Source organism: Plecotus auritus, assembly GCF_963455305.1.
Source record: "Plecotus auritus genome assembly, chromosome: 5".
NCBI lineage: Eukaryota > Metazoa > Chordata > Mammalia > Chiroptera > Vespertilionidae > Plecotus > Plecotus auritus.
The window spans coordinates 149,902,478-149,917,101 of record NC_137776.1 but is presented as its reverse complement, the minus strand read 5'-3'; the positions used below and the strand labels follow the sequence as shown (position 1 = coordinate 149,917,101).

The 14,624-nt window shown below is 44.7% G+C and overlaps 1 protein-coding gene across 4 annotated transcripts in view; it reads left to right on the top strand.

Moving 5' to 3' along the window:
- The first annotated feature begins 1,633 nt into the window (after positions 1 to 1,633).
- Positions 1,634 to 14,624, top strand: part of TLE1 (TLE family member 1, transcriptional corepressor) — an 88,410-nt gene continuing 75,419 nt past the window's right edge. For all 4 annotated transcript variants that reach the window (XM_080669563.1, XM_080669562.1, XM_080669561.1 and 1 more), the window contains exons 1-4: positions 1,634 to 1,776; positions 2,567 to 2,667; positions 4,572 to 4,635; positions 4,745 to 4,789. In XM_080669563.1, the coding sequence (XP_080525689.1) occupies positions 1,753 to 1,776; positions 2,567 to 2,667; positions 4,572 to 4,635; positions 4,745 to 4,789 (234 nt within the window). In that variant the 5' untranslated portion in view covers positions 1,634 to 1,752. The remainder of the gene's footprint in view (positions 1,777 to 2,566; positions 2,668 to 4,571; positions 4,636 to 4,744; positions 4,790 to 14,624) is intronic.

Genomic DNA, 14,624 nt, shown 5'->3' with positions numbered 1-14,624 from the left:
CTTCCCACCGACCTTCCCATCCACAATGCCAATCTCCGCGTCTCGTCGCTTCCCATTGGCTGGCTTCGCGTCCCGCGGTTCCTCCAGGAACAGTTCCTCACCCAGCTCTGTAGGACGCGGCTGGCTGAGGAGGGTTGGGAGGAGTGGGAGGGAGACGGGGGAGACAGCGGAGATGGAAGCCAGTAGGATAGAAGAGGAGGGGGAGTGGGAGCAGGGCGGCCCGTCCAGTGCTGCGCCGCCATAGGCTCCGGGAAGGTATGGCGTCTACACCCCACGTTGGGCAGGACACACGCGATTGGCTGACGCTGGCTAGCTCCCCCCCCTCCCAACCGCCCAGGCCTCAGTCGCCTGCCTGCTCGTTGCTCGCGTCCCCCGCCTGCGCGGAGCTGGGCGGGGCCCGCGTGGGGCTGGGCGGGGTTCGCGCTGGTTAGCTCCGGAGTGTGAAACCGCGTGTTAATGTAACCGGCGCGAGATACGCGGGAGGCGGCGGCGGCTGGAGCGGCGGCTGCAGGAGCAGCAGCGGCGTCGGCGGGTTCCTTGTGCCCCGCGTCCCCGAGGCAGCTGGCTGCACCCCCCTTCGTTCCCCCCCCACCCCCACACACCTATTCCAGGCCGGGCGGGACCCGCGCCACCAGCCCGGACCTCAGCCGGCCGGCGGTGACTTAACCCCCGCTGGCTGCCCCTGTCGCGACTACTCCAGACTCGCCCGCGGAGTTTGCCGGCCGGGAGGGAGGCCGAGCAGCAGAGCTCACTCCTGCTTTCCTCGCCACCATCTCGTAGATGTCGTACCCCGGGTCGTAAGAGAACTTTGCAGCGGGCTGGAGCGCCTTTTACGTGGAGGCAGACGAAGGGAAGGAAAGAAGACCGAGGAAGGGGCTCGGAGGAAAGGTCCGAAGCGGCCGGGCCGGTCGTGCGGGGAGAGTGCTCATCGGGCGCCGCGTCCGGATGCGCCCCAGCCTCAAGGAGCAGCGGGCGGCTGGGGGATTACCTTCCGTGGAATAGCCCCCATCGGGCCTGGAACGTTTGTGCAACCGGAGAGAACATCGAGTGCTGGTCGCACGGGGTGTGCCGAGCTGCCTCCCGGCGCGTCCTCCGCACTTTCCCCGCCTTGGCGCTCCTCTGCCGGGACTGAGACTCCACCGCGGCCCCTACCTCGCTTCCCTCAGTCTCTCGGGGGCCTGCGACCGCCCGCCCGAAGGCGCTGCCTGGACCCGCGGGGGTCGGCTCCGAACGTCACCAGGTTTGTTTGTGTGGGGTTAGCCGGGGGCACCAAACCACCTGCACCTCGCCCGCCGTCGGCGCCACGGGGAAACCCCGGAGAAGAGACGAACCGGGAGAAGAGCAAAGGAAAGCAACCCGCCTGGATTTGTTTGTCCGGGACGTTTGCCGCGCACGCGGATAGCCTACGGGAGCGGGCCGGAGCCACCGCGCCCCCACCTCCCCGCCCAGGCGGTCGAGGCCCACGGGTTGGAAAACAGTGCGTCGCTGCGGAGGTTCTGGGTGCTGCCGGGCCCGGGGTGCCCCGCGATGTGGCCCTGAACGTGGGAGCCCGCACCGGCGGGAGCAGGAGTCGCGGGGGCGCCGAGTGGCCGGTGCGCCCCTCCGAGCGCGCCTGCGTGCGTGGCCAGCGGGCCCCCGGCGCGTCCCGCTTCTGCCTGCTTCCCAGCTTAATTTTCCTCGGCGGGATTAAAGTTGGAAATTGAGCGGAGAATTGAGTTGCCCGGGAACAGAGCCGCGGCCACCGCCAGAGCGATGTTCCCGCAGAGCCGGCACCCGGTGAGGCGCGGTTGGCTGGGGAGGTGGGGGGGCAGGGCTGTGGTGGGGGAGGAGGTGCTCTTCCGAGCCGTAGGGAGGTGGGTGACTGCTACATTTTGGCGGAACCTCCGGTCTCTGGAAGTGCAAGGCTGGGAGGTCCCGGCTTCTGGCCTCCAGGAGTGGGTTATGGGCTGAAACTCCCAATTTCCCCCAATTCCTTTGGGCCCACTCCTACTTGACGTCTAGACAGGGAAGGCGGGGGCGCCCGGAGAGGCTGGGGTTTGGCTCCCGCAGCCACATCCTCCCCCTTCCCCGGGGCGGTAGGGCGCCCCCCTTTGTTTCTGGTCTCGCCTATTTGCATATCAATGAGGCCCCCGTTCTGGCGCGCCTGGAGGTGGCCCAGGCGACTCTGGGAACTGGGAGCGATTGGGAGTTGTTTTTCTCCTCTAGTCCCCTGGGTCATTTTCGCCCCCGTGGGGGAGGGGGCGGCGATCTCCAATATCTGGCCCGATTCTCAGAGGCGGCTGGGGAACCCCTTTCCCTCCAGCCGGGTGATCCTGCGCACTTATTACGACCCACCCTGGAGGCTGGAAGAGGCTCCGAGCCTCTCTAGAAGCTGGGGGTTGGAAGAGGGTTCATTTTCTTCCTCCACAAAGTAAAGCGCAAACTCGAATTCAAGACTCCGTTTTCTACCACTTCTAACTTAATTTTTTTTTTGTTTGTATCCCACCCACTTTTCTCTCCTCTGGCTTACTGCTTTATCCATCCGCCCACATCCCCGACCCTCGGTCCCCCTTGCTTGTCGCCCCAGACGCCGCACCAGGCTGCAGGCCAGCCCTTCAAGTTCACTATTCCAGAGTCCCTGGACCGCATTAAAGAGGAATTCCAGTTTCTGCAGGCTCAGTATCACAGGTGCGTGTCCGGCCTTGCCGGGCGAATAGTCGCCCGGACAGCCCGGTGCTCCTTGTCGCCCAGCCGGGTGGAGGTGGTGGCGACGGCTGTACTTAATTCAGGCGTCCAGGTGGTGGCGTGTGGAGTCGCAGTAAAGATCTGTCATTCACGTTACCCTCTTTCCTGGCTCTTCCTGGGCAGCCCCTTCTCTTGTCTCCTCCTACTCCCATTGTTTCCCTTTTACCCGTTTGCTGCTGTTCCAGGGAGTCTATTTTCGTGTATTTAGGAGTTGCATGAGAACCATCAATATTTGCACTACATTTATTTATTTTGCAACAGACTGAGCTAAAACCTTGGTTCAGCCGATGGCCCAGCCCTGGAGTGCGGGTTCAGGGAGGCAAAGCCAGTGTTGAAATCACTTGTTTGCCATGCTAGAGAATTGGGTGGTCTGAGGCAAAGTCCATTATGGAAAGTTAGATGCCTTTAGCTGTGTCTAGTATTGGTGGTGACGACGGGGTTGATGTGTGTAAGGGAAATTCACCAGCTTTGGTGTCATTCTGGGTTGGTTTGGGTAGGACAGGGGATTGGAGTTACATTTATATCCATCTTAGCTTTAGTCTCATTTAATGAGACCTACTTCAAAAGATTTATAAGTGAAAACTGTAAAGCAACCAATTCATAGTGGACTTTAAAAAAACGTTAAATTTCTTCTTTTCTACGAAGTTTTAACTGATCAGAGCTAAGAAATAACGGCAATTGACAATTTTATTTTAAAAAGTATTTTTATTGATTTCAGAGAGGGAGGGAGAGGGAGAGAGACATAGAAACCTCAGTGATGAGAGAATCATTGATAGGCTGCCTCCTGCACACCCCCTGCTGGCGATTGAGCCTACAACCCGGGCATGTGCCCTTGACGGATGGAACCCGGGACCCTTCACTTTGCAGGTTGACGGTCTATCCACTGAGTCAAACCAGCTAGCGCTGTAATTGACTTAATTTTTGTCATGGTTGAGAAAAAGCACACATATGCTTTAGTGTGCATTTTGTTTTGTTTTGTTTTGTTGTTAATCCTCACCTGAGGATATTTTTTACCATTGATTTTTAGACAGAGTGGAAGGGAAGGGGGAGAGAGAGAGAGAGATACATTCATGTGAGAGAAACACATCGATTGGTTGCCTCCGCATGTGCCCTAAACCTGGGTGGGGATTGAGCCTGCAATAGAGGTATGTGCCCTTGACCCTGAATCAAGCCCCAGACCCTTCCTTCTACGGGCCAATGCTCTAACCACTTAGCAAACCAGCTAGGGCTGAATTTTCTTATTTTGTCAGAGGCTTTCTGATTATTGACCTTTTGTCTGCTTGAAGATAATCTCTAGAGCTTGAGGCATACCTGCCCACACTGTGTTTACCAATCAGGAAGGACTTCAACCCACTATCACAATAGCTGCTTGATATATTTTGGCAGGGATTTAAAAACCAAAGTTTTTAAAAGGGATCAACAGTTGTAGAAGTAACTTTACAACCTAGAGACTGAGTTGGTAAAGATAGTACAGCCTATGCCTGAGACTGAAGATTAAGCCAAGGCCTGATTTTGGTAGAGTCCCTCCGGAGAAGCAAACCTTGATGCAGGGAAGTAGGAACAAACAGATGACCAACAGGAGACAACAGTCTTATGGGTAGATCAGAGGTTTTGACAGTTTTTTTCTTCTTGGTGCATCTGACCAGCTGCTGAGTGGGTACCCTGTAATGCTCACTTAATTTCTTTTCTCTGTTAAATGAAGGGACAAAGTTTTTGGGGTGTTTACCTAGATAGTTTATGGCTTTTCCCAATTGGTCTGTGTTTTTACTTGAAGTGCAAATATGTGAGGCAGATGTTAAAACAAGTGACATAATGTTTACATTAAGTTGCCTGTTTTGTTTTCGTAGCCTTAAATTGGAATGTGAGAAACTGGCAAGTGAAAAGACAGAAATGCAGAGGCACTATGTGATGGTAGGTATCCAGGATTAGACTTTTTCCTCTTCACATAATATGAGCAAATATGTGTTTTTAGCATTATAAAATGTGAGTTAATGAAATGCTTGATTCTTTTTTTTTGCAGTATTATGAAATGTCATATGGATTAAACATAGAAATGCATAAACAGGTAAGCTTTAGTTCAATCTCAAGCTAAAACAACAAATGAGTCATGATTTTTTAATACTGGCTTTGTCCTGTAGTTGGGGGGTTGTATGCCATTTTTCTGCCTTGGTTTCCCTTCCTGTAAACTGGTGGTAGTATTCTGCAGCAAGCTTTGCTTCTTGACAGTTACACAATTTTTAAATGACTGAGAGGTTCTTGGAAATGTAAACTAGCTTGTTTATATAGGCAGATGGGAATTGAGACTCCGAGTTTCCTTTTCTACCTGATAGATATATTCTCCCTGAAAGATTTTGGCATTCTGTAGAGTTGCCGAAGTTGCTAATGTTTTTGTTCTGGTTTGGAAAGAAGTGTGGACCTGTGAGACACTCCCGTCTTTAAATAAGGTTAAACAAGATATAAGACTAACTATGGAATTTTTTTTATGCTTTGGGGCTGCATAAAGTGATACTCAGAATTAGTGGCTTATTTGCATACATCTTTTTGGAAAAAATTTCTCAGTTGGTGCAGGTTTGGAGGTGAAAAAAAAAAAGCGTTCCTTTATGGCCACAGCATATGTTGGGAATTGCTTCAGTCCTAGTGGTTTTAAAAGCATGAAAAGATTAGTGACTGGAAAGCTCTAGCTATGACTATGAGTTTGCAAGTTCCCATAAAATTCACACTTATGGCTACTATAATGGTGTATAAAAAGAGTATTGAGCTGGAACAAGGCACTAAGGACCTCATAAGAGAAGAAAAGCTAAATGATTGCTCAGCCCAAAGGACCCTCGATTGAGTAGTCATTGTCTGCCAAAGAAAGCATTAATGGCAAGGCGTAAGTATTCTGGAGATATGCTGACATTCACTTTTTCATCAAGACGCTGGTACAATAAGTCTTTTAGAAATCGATTGCCTCTTAAAAAATTATCATCAGATGAAGTTGCACAGTTGGACACATTTCAAAGTGCAACAATACAATTCTTACTTGATGTATATGTGCTATTTCATCTCAAACCCTTGTTTCATTAAATTAAAGAGCATGGCTGACCGGCTGGGGCACAGTGGAGAAATTGATTAGTTCAGGCTTCAGATCTTCCTTATATTCAAAGACTTTCATTAAGCAAGTATGTTTCAGAGTTGAATTCTGCTTTTGTAACTCTGCACTCTTTGATTTTTAATTCATCATAGGTTTCATAATGTTAAGTTATCATCCTGTACATCAGATCTGTTCTCAGATATGTGTTTGGAAAGAGATAGTGACATTCAGGGCCTTTCATTAATAATACCATTGGGCCTTTCAAAGTGCTGATTTTATTCTGATTTACAGAGTTGGTAGCTTAGTTTATGTTGGGTTTGTGCCTTTGTTTTTGTGTCTTTGTTTTTGTATGTTTAAATGGCTAGTGCCTGATTGGAACACTTGTAACTTGTTGATAGTAATTGGACTAAAAGATCTATGGTCATTTAAATAAATGATGCAAATAAATTTGGTCAAGAAGTTCTAACCAGCCGTGGGCAAACTACGGCCCTGGCCGGATCCGGCTGTTCTATCCGGTTCTCTTGCTCTCCCCTCTGCTCCTTTACTTTGAATTTATATTAGTTCACACAAACACTCCATCCATGCTTTTGTTCTGGCCCTCCGGTCCAGTTTAAGAACCCATTATGGCCCTCGAGTCAAAAAGTTTGCCCACCCCTGTATCTAACCTGTCATTGTTTAGAATAAGTTAACCCTAAAGCTCCCTACTTCCATCTTCCCCCCCCCTCCCCAACAAGTATTCTGGAAGATTAAGAGAAGATCAAGTTTTTTTCTTAAACTCATGAACTCAAAGGATTTAATAATCTCCCTGACTCTTTTACAAGGGAATGCCACCTCTGTGTGATATATGCTGGTGCTGGATTTATTAGGGGAGTTAAGGAGGTGTGTAATTCTTCTGGGTTCCTATAGGTTACATGGCAGAGAGACCTCTTTATCACATAGGAAAAAGGAAGAAGGGGAGAAGATGGTCAGGAACCTCCATGGTGTGAAAATAGTTTTCTAATAACCTGTACTCCATGAGGCATTTGTCCATCTAGGAGCCACTATGCATTAATAATATGCTGTATGTAATTGGCTCAGTAATTTGAAAAATATGAAAAGCTCAGAGATGCCATATTCTTCGTAGTAGTGAATTCAGCTCTCTGAAATTTAGTTTATATTGTAAATGCTGACAGACCCTTAACTAGAGTGGTATGCAAAGCAGTGCTATAATTCAGTTTAAAGTGGCCTTACATTTGAAAAACATCCTCCTGAATGTCACACATTAATAATAAGTTCTGAGGAGACATTCGATGCAGCTAGTAATCATAATTCTTATTAAAACTGGTGATGTCTGGCCCCCAGGGTGTAGCCAGGCTCAAATTGATGCTTTTTGCCGCCTGATCACCAGCATGGCCTAAGTGCTCATTATATTGTAGAGAGGGCCTTTGGAGCTCTCATTAGATTTGACAGGAATTCTCTCTAGGGGGAAACTGGGCATTAGCGAGACTCCTGACAGGCTGAAATTAGTCCTGCTTTATGGCTTATAACCAAATGCTAGCAAGGCATCATCTGGGGACACAAAAAAATTGTCATTTCTGACAACATCTTTGTTACTGAAAAAAAATGCAGTAATGGGGAAACTTTCTGTGGAGAGAGCTTTAATGTTAAGATTTATCTCCAGTGTGACTGCGGCTCTCCCTTCCCACCTTTCAGCGGGTTTGTTGAAGGAGTGAGTTTTAGAGATTTCAGTGTCAAGTCTCACCAGACTTTTCCGTCTGGGAAAAAAAAAGTGGAAGTGCGTCCAAATCAAGAGTGGTATAATTGTGGTTTCCTTACTTGGTTTGGTGCCCACAGTCCATGTTTATGTTGTGTCAACACTTCCTGATAAGCCTTCCCCTTACTTTCTCTGCTCCCGTTTGTGGCTGGTTACTGAGAAGTCAACGGCTTAGTGGTGGTAATGGATACTTAAATCTTTTATCATAGCATTAGACAAATGTTTTTTCTTTTGAGTCTTTTACTAGTATAGATCTCTGCCTGTCCATTTCTCTCTAGGTAGATTTTAAACTCTAGCTATCTCTATACAAGAAAGGTGGAGACTTCTCATTAAAAATTAAGGCAATTCTGTGTTAGGGTACAATAAAAACCAGCAGGTTACTGTGAGTCTAGTTGCTTTGAGGTTTCTCCCTAGTATGTTTAGCTGTGTAAATTTTTTTAAAAAATATGTTTTTATTGATTTCAGAGAGGAAGGGAGAGAGAGAGAAACATCAGTGATGAGAGAATTACTGATTGGCTGTCTCCTGCACGCTCCCCACTGGGGATCCAGCCCGCAACCCAGGCATGTGCCCCTGACCGGGAATCAAACCGTGAGGTCAGTGCTCAACCATTGAGCCACACTGGCCCAGCTAGCCATGTGAAATTTAAAGGCTTTTTTTTTCTCTGTCATGTGGCATGGTATTACCTCATTTGATATTTTTGGGGAACAATGTGTTCTGTAAATTGATATGTAAGCCTTATTTGTTCCACTTGTGTATCTTTTCAGCAGGCTGGTAAAGCCATGCCATGAGTTGTCATTAGTGGCTGGAATTTATACAGCACTTCCCAGTTGTCAAAAGTGATTTGCCTCATGCTGTGAAATAGATTGGGGGTAGGTGTTTTGCTCTGGCAGCTGTGAGCAAGTGTTCAGAGTCTGGGCCTTGTCAAGGCCGAGCACCTGTTGATGCTTGAGTTTGGGTCACCTGGTCCTCAATTCAGTTTTTCTTCCCTGAGGATGAGGCCAGTGGGGGAAACACCCTTGGGCCTCTGTGTAGTGACTCAGGTCTTCCTAGCTGCATGTTTCTCCTATTCTCCTTGTCTGTGCTGACCAACTTCACGATTTACAAGACACTTTGGGACTTGGCGCTTGTCCTAAAAGTTATGAAAATTAGCAGTACTGATTGCACTTGTAACCAACCTAACAACACTGTCTGCAGGTTAAAATAACTTGTAAGAATCAAAGGAAATTTGAAACATGGCCAGGACTCCTGGTTGAGGCCCAGTGGTTCAGTGAGCTTGGTCAGTCACTTTGTCTCACTGCTTGGGGGCTGGGGAAGAAGAGGAGCAAAAGGAAAAACCAGATGAGAGCTTAACATTTCCAAACTCCATGCAATATTCCAGCAAGCACAGTTTCTCAGACCATGCCAGTATTGGATTAGACCTGCTTTTACAGTTTTGATGTGTGCTTTTAAAGTCTCTATTAAAAAATAAGTTGTTCTTTAGTAGCTTTTAAAAAGTGTTTAAGTGGAACTGTTGGGGATTTACCAGTTGGTTGATTCCATAGATGTGACTATCTTGCTATTTGTCTGCAAGTTTTACCTTTCTCCCTATTTTTAACCAATTGTGTTCTCTGTCTACACTTTCTCACTTCGAGATTTTTTATTCTAAGTCAGTGAATGGGAAATGACTAGTAGAGTGCAGACACTCAGAGTTAAGCTCCACCAGGTGTTAATCTTGTAATACAAAGAGGGTAGCTGTCATCAGGATTGGAGTGGTCCCCAACTTTATTTTCATTAGCCAGGCCTGTCCATTACAAGCATAAGTTAAAAGAGATAAAGCTCCCTGTGTTTTGAGAGCCAGATTCGGAGGTGCAAGATTAGCCTTTGTTGTTGTTTTTTTATCGGCATGCAGGGCTGAGTCCTTACTATGAAACCTGCACCTACCCCACCCCATCAACAGCTGGGCTTGTTGCTGGTTTCTGTCCAGGGCTGACTGACTAGGGCAGTGGTCGGCAAACTGCGGCTCGCGAGCCACATGCGGCTCTTTGGCCCCTTGAGTTTTAAGCAAAGGCCAGCTTAGGAGTACCCTAATTAAGTTAGTAACAATGTACCTACCTATATAGTTTAAGTTTAAAAAATTTGGCTCTCAAAAGAAATTTCAATCGTTCTACTGTTGATATTTGGCTCTGTTGACTAATGAGTTTGCCGACCACTGGACTAGGGTGAGGGGATTGAGGCACTTGCCTTGGGAGAAGTTAAGGGAGGTATCAAAAAACTTGGTACTCAGGATAAACGAGGTTGTTTTTAAAATTCAAAATTGATATAAAAATCTCCAATAGGAACAAAATATGTAAAGGCAGCACCAGCCAGGGTTGGAGTTAAGACAGAGAAAAGGTGGAATGGATGGCCCATTGGGAGCTGTTGTGATCTATAGGATCTGCCTTGGTGTAAAGGTCCCTCAATTCAGGACTTTAAGTTATTAACAAGTTGGGCCTCAGTTTTCCTCTCTGAAAAATGAGGGTTTAGATTAGGCAGGTTCTAAGATTTGGTTCATCTCTCCGTAGGGGAGTCACACCGCACCCCTACCGGAACCTGGCACCTCACCTCCCTTGTGTCAATTGAGGAGTGTTTTTGGCCAGAGGGTTTACGATGTTCCTCCAAACAGTGTTTATTAAGAAACACAGAGGGGAAAAAAAAAATCTGTTCCCTTAGCAAATATTTAAATAAATCATCTTGTGTGGTGGTTAAGCTAAAGATATATTCAGTTACTGGCTCATGGAACCACTTTAAGTTTCCATAGATCTGAGTCTTTGCTCTTCAGTTATTAAACTTTTGATTGACTCAGTTATCTCATCCCCTCCAGTCCCTGTTGCTTACTGTTGGCTTCAGATTATTTTAAAATTGAAATTCTCAGAACTATAAGATGTCCTGAGTGTCAAACCCCCTTTAATGTGGAATGTTGGATATATGGTTTTTAATTAAATTTTAGATAGCTGTTTTGGTCTGTCAGCTTATATGACAAGATTGGACATACCTTCAAAATAGTCCTCACTAAGGGTTGGTGAGTTCCATAGTAAGAAATGTGCCATAAGATTGTTCCCAAGTGGTGTATGTGGTGTTTTACGTGAGTAGAGAGAGAGTAGGTGTAGGCACTTGTGTGTGGGAGAGATTTTCTAATTTTCCGAAGGATGGTTTGTTCTAAAAAAGTGAAGAACATTTACACTGAAATTTTAAAATAAATTAAGATAGTCGTGTATTGCTGTTCACTTGTTTAAAGAAAAAATGGTATCTAAAATTGTTTGCAAAACTGATGATTATAGAATTGCTCAATTGATAGACTATCCGATCACCATAACGCTTTTTTTGAAACTCCAAGAAATGTTGACACAAATAACTGGTTTATCAAATAACTTGTGATTTTGCACAAAATCTTTGTCATTATTTTACAATTCAGATTTTTAATTATTTTACAATTCAGATTTTTAATTATTTTTAAGTTTGATTCATTTGCCTGCCTTAAAACAACATCAAGTCATAATTGTGAGCACATTGTTCACCCCCTTTCTCCACACGTTCTCAATACTAGGTATAAAAAGCATTTTTTTTTTTTTAGTTGTACTATTTCCTTCTTGACCACAAAATATGTTAGCTGAAAAAGGGTAAGATAAAGTTCATTTTGAATAGAAGGAAAAAAAAAATGAGAATTCTATCCATTGGATATATATATTTTTAAATCTGCCATATAGAGAAAAACTGCTATTAAGTGTGGTGGATGTATATCACTGTGCCTACTGGAGGGGGTAGAGTTGTGTACATAACTATTTTCATTGTGTTAGTAGATATTCTTTATTCACTTGATAAAGTGGAATCAGTTGTTTCTGGCACTGTAGTAGGTGTATTTGAACTTGTGTGTCCAAATCATGCAATTTGTTAAACCGCTGAAATACATGCGGAACTAGGCGGGGTTTGATACTAGTACCATTACTGATCTAACCAGATTATTTGGTATTTTGTGCAACCTGTCAGTAAAAAGTTTGAAAACATATCACTAGACTATTTACTTATAAATTTATAAGCTATGTAAATACATTCTCATGTTAATATATTGTATATTTTTATTATACATAAATGGAAAATTTCAAAGGAGGGGTTGAAATAAAAGCCCTCCTATTCTCAGTACACCACAATGGCGTGTTCTGTGTGGCCCAAGGGCTTGCTGTCTCTACAGACCACTGGCCCTACATTTCAAACACTCTCGGAACTCTAGCCCTGGAAAGGTGGCATTTTTAAGATAATGACTGCAAAACACCTTCAGGGGCTTGCTTGGTTTTTTTTTTACTTACTCGGTTATGTCTGTTCTTTCTAATTTTGATTCCCTACTCGAATAATTGCCTCTGCCCATCACTCACAATCGTTGTGTCTGCTCCTGGTTAGCGTCCCTGGCCATCTTAACTTGGCCACCTCCTTTTCTTCTTCCAGGTCCTTTAATCCAGCCCAATGGGCCTCTTCTTCATGCCTAAAATGTGTTTTGTGTTTTTCTTTTTTCTGTATAAAAAGTCCAGGCCTTTTTGTCAAACTTCACATGGCCTTCCTCCATATCCTTCAAGGTCCAGTTCCAGTAACAACACTGCCTGTTTATGTCAAGGCTTCCACGACTGCTCCAACAGGAGCTGTCATACCACTGTTTTTGCTCTGATTTCCGTAATAATGTTTTTTCATGTGCCTCTTGTTACTCCAGCTAGCTTGCAGTCTGCTTGAAGCTTGAGTTTGAGACTTAACATCTATCTACCCTTTCCATTGAGTCCGGCAGAGTAGGCACTGGTTTAGTAGCATTTAAAATGCTTCTTATGTAGAGTAGTAGTTGGATCCTGAATCTATATGAGAATGAATTGAAAGCTGTCTGTACAAAAAATTGTACACAATAGCTTTGTCCAGCAATTTTGGTTCTTTGTGGACATGTTAGGATTCTTCAGCAAGTCTACGGAACCCAGATTAAAAACTTGAATTGAGAGTATGGGTCCTTATGCTAAAATTCAGAATGAACTCTATTTGATTTCACTAGATGTTTTATAGGACTTTAATTCTAGTAACCTCATCTAACAGTGGTTGCTCAAGTTGTTTTCCTTTTGGAAAAGTGATTTATAGTCAGAATATCCACTGAGGCTTCTTAATGGGGAGTTTAATTATAGTAATAGATTTGGGTTTGTACTAAAAAAAAAAAGAGAGAAAACGGAAGTAGCAGGTTGCTAAGGTCTGGGCTTTCATGTGAATTGAGTGTGTGTGTCAGTTACTATCCCTGGAACCACTGCTTATCTGCTAAGGTCGACCACAGGCCTGATAGAGTTGTAGTTTGGATAAATTGAATGATAAGTTTTGTCCAAGGCATTAAACTTGATTTAGTTGCCAGGTTTCTTAATAGTAATGATTATACCCATTATTTACTTACAGTCTTTACATAGTCCCTTCGCCCTCCAAACATTTTCTAAGAATTTCAAATATACAGAAAAGAAGAAAGACATATCGTACAGTGAACACTCATATGTACCCACCTATATGATACCAAGTCAATAAGTAAACATTTTGTAATATCTGCTTGTCAAATATCTTACATAGAGCTTTTGCATCCCATCCCCACCCTCCCCTATATGGATAAATGAGTAATTTTGGAAAACTTTAACTGTGGAAAACTTTAAAATGGTTTGTTAGAGGGCTGAGCATTCTAGTTATCAACTCTGTTTTAAACTGATAACATGGAGGAGGAATTTTCTCTAAGTACATTTTAAGAATTCCATTTTAATAGTTGTTTATAATATTTTATAACATTTTCTGGACTTGCCCTTTGTGTTTTTGGCATGGTTGTATTAGGTGATCCACAATTATGTATGGTGTTACAGTACTTTCTTTTTCAGCTGCTGCCTGAAAGTGAGATTTGTACTTAAGACAGGAAAGGCAATTTCCCTCCCCAAGCCTTCCTGCCTTTTGGCCCTGTGTAATGCACCTTTGAGATGCAATCGTTATATTTGCTGGGGGAAATAGCTTTAGTGTTGATAGGTAGGAAAACTGGGAAATAATTGTGCAAAAGGACTCTGACCTTAAACTGTGTGGCTGGAAACTGTCCTAATGAAGAAGTTAAGTTGGCCTCAGAGGCCGTGGGTGGTAGAGGGGTGTGAAATACCAGAAAACAAAACCTCTGAGTACCCCTCTATGTGGAGGAGGCTCTCCAAGGCAGGGGCCTCCTGGAGTGCAGCCTCAGTCCCCTCTTGATGCCTTTAGCAAACAGCCAGTCAGAGCCTCTTACAAGTAAGGTGACCAGCCAGTGTATTGACACGCACAGACACAATAGAAAACTGCATTAGGAGGCGAGCCTTTGGGATTTGCAGTAAATATATTACAGAACACAAGTGACTTGCCAATACTGCTTGTTTAGCAGTTTGCAAGGGCAATGACAGTATGGATTTTTGAATTAGAAGGGAAGGGCTGTTCTTTCTCTGTGCGGGAACATCTACTTGATGGCTGGGGAGAAAATTGATTTTAGAGAACAAAATGCAGCCGCCTTTATATGTGTCATTTGAAAGACTTCTATGGTTTAGTGAAAGAAAATAAAAAGGTTGCTTTAGGTTTAGGAAAGGGGGTCTTAACACTGATCTGCATCTAGGTCTGGTATGGAGAGAAGAAAGAATGGATGGGCCACTGGGATGGAGGAAGGGCAGCTGGTACTGTGCAGCCTGCAGCTACAGGTACCCATTTGGGTCTCTAGCATTGTCTTTTTCAGCTTTGGCTTTCGAAAGTCAGCTTTGTGGGTTTATGATTGATGAGTAAGCTTATTTGGGGCATTAGAGTGAGTAGTCATAGTCCCCATCCATTGAGTTCCCACATGCCCTAGGAATTGTGCTATAGAAGTGCTCTGTAAAATCCTTCTAGCTCCCCTGTTCCCACTTTGTGTAGATATTAAGTATTCCTCCTTATAAAAGAGTTAACAGGCTAGTAGGTTAGGAATGAAGACAGCATCTACCCTACAGGATAGAAAGCGTTTCTTTTCTTTTCTTTTAAATATATTTTATTGGTTTTTTACAGAGAGGAAGGGAGAGGGATAGTCA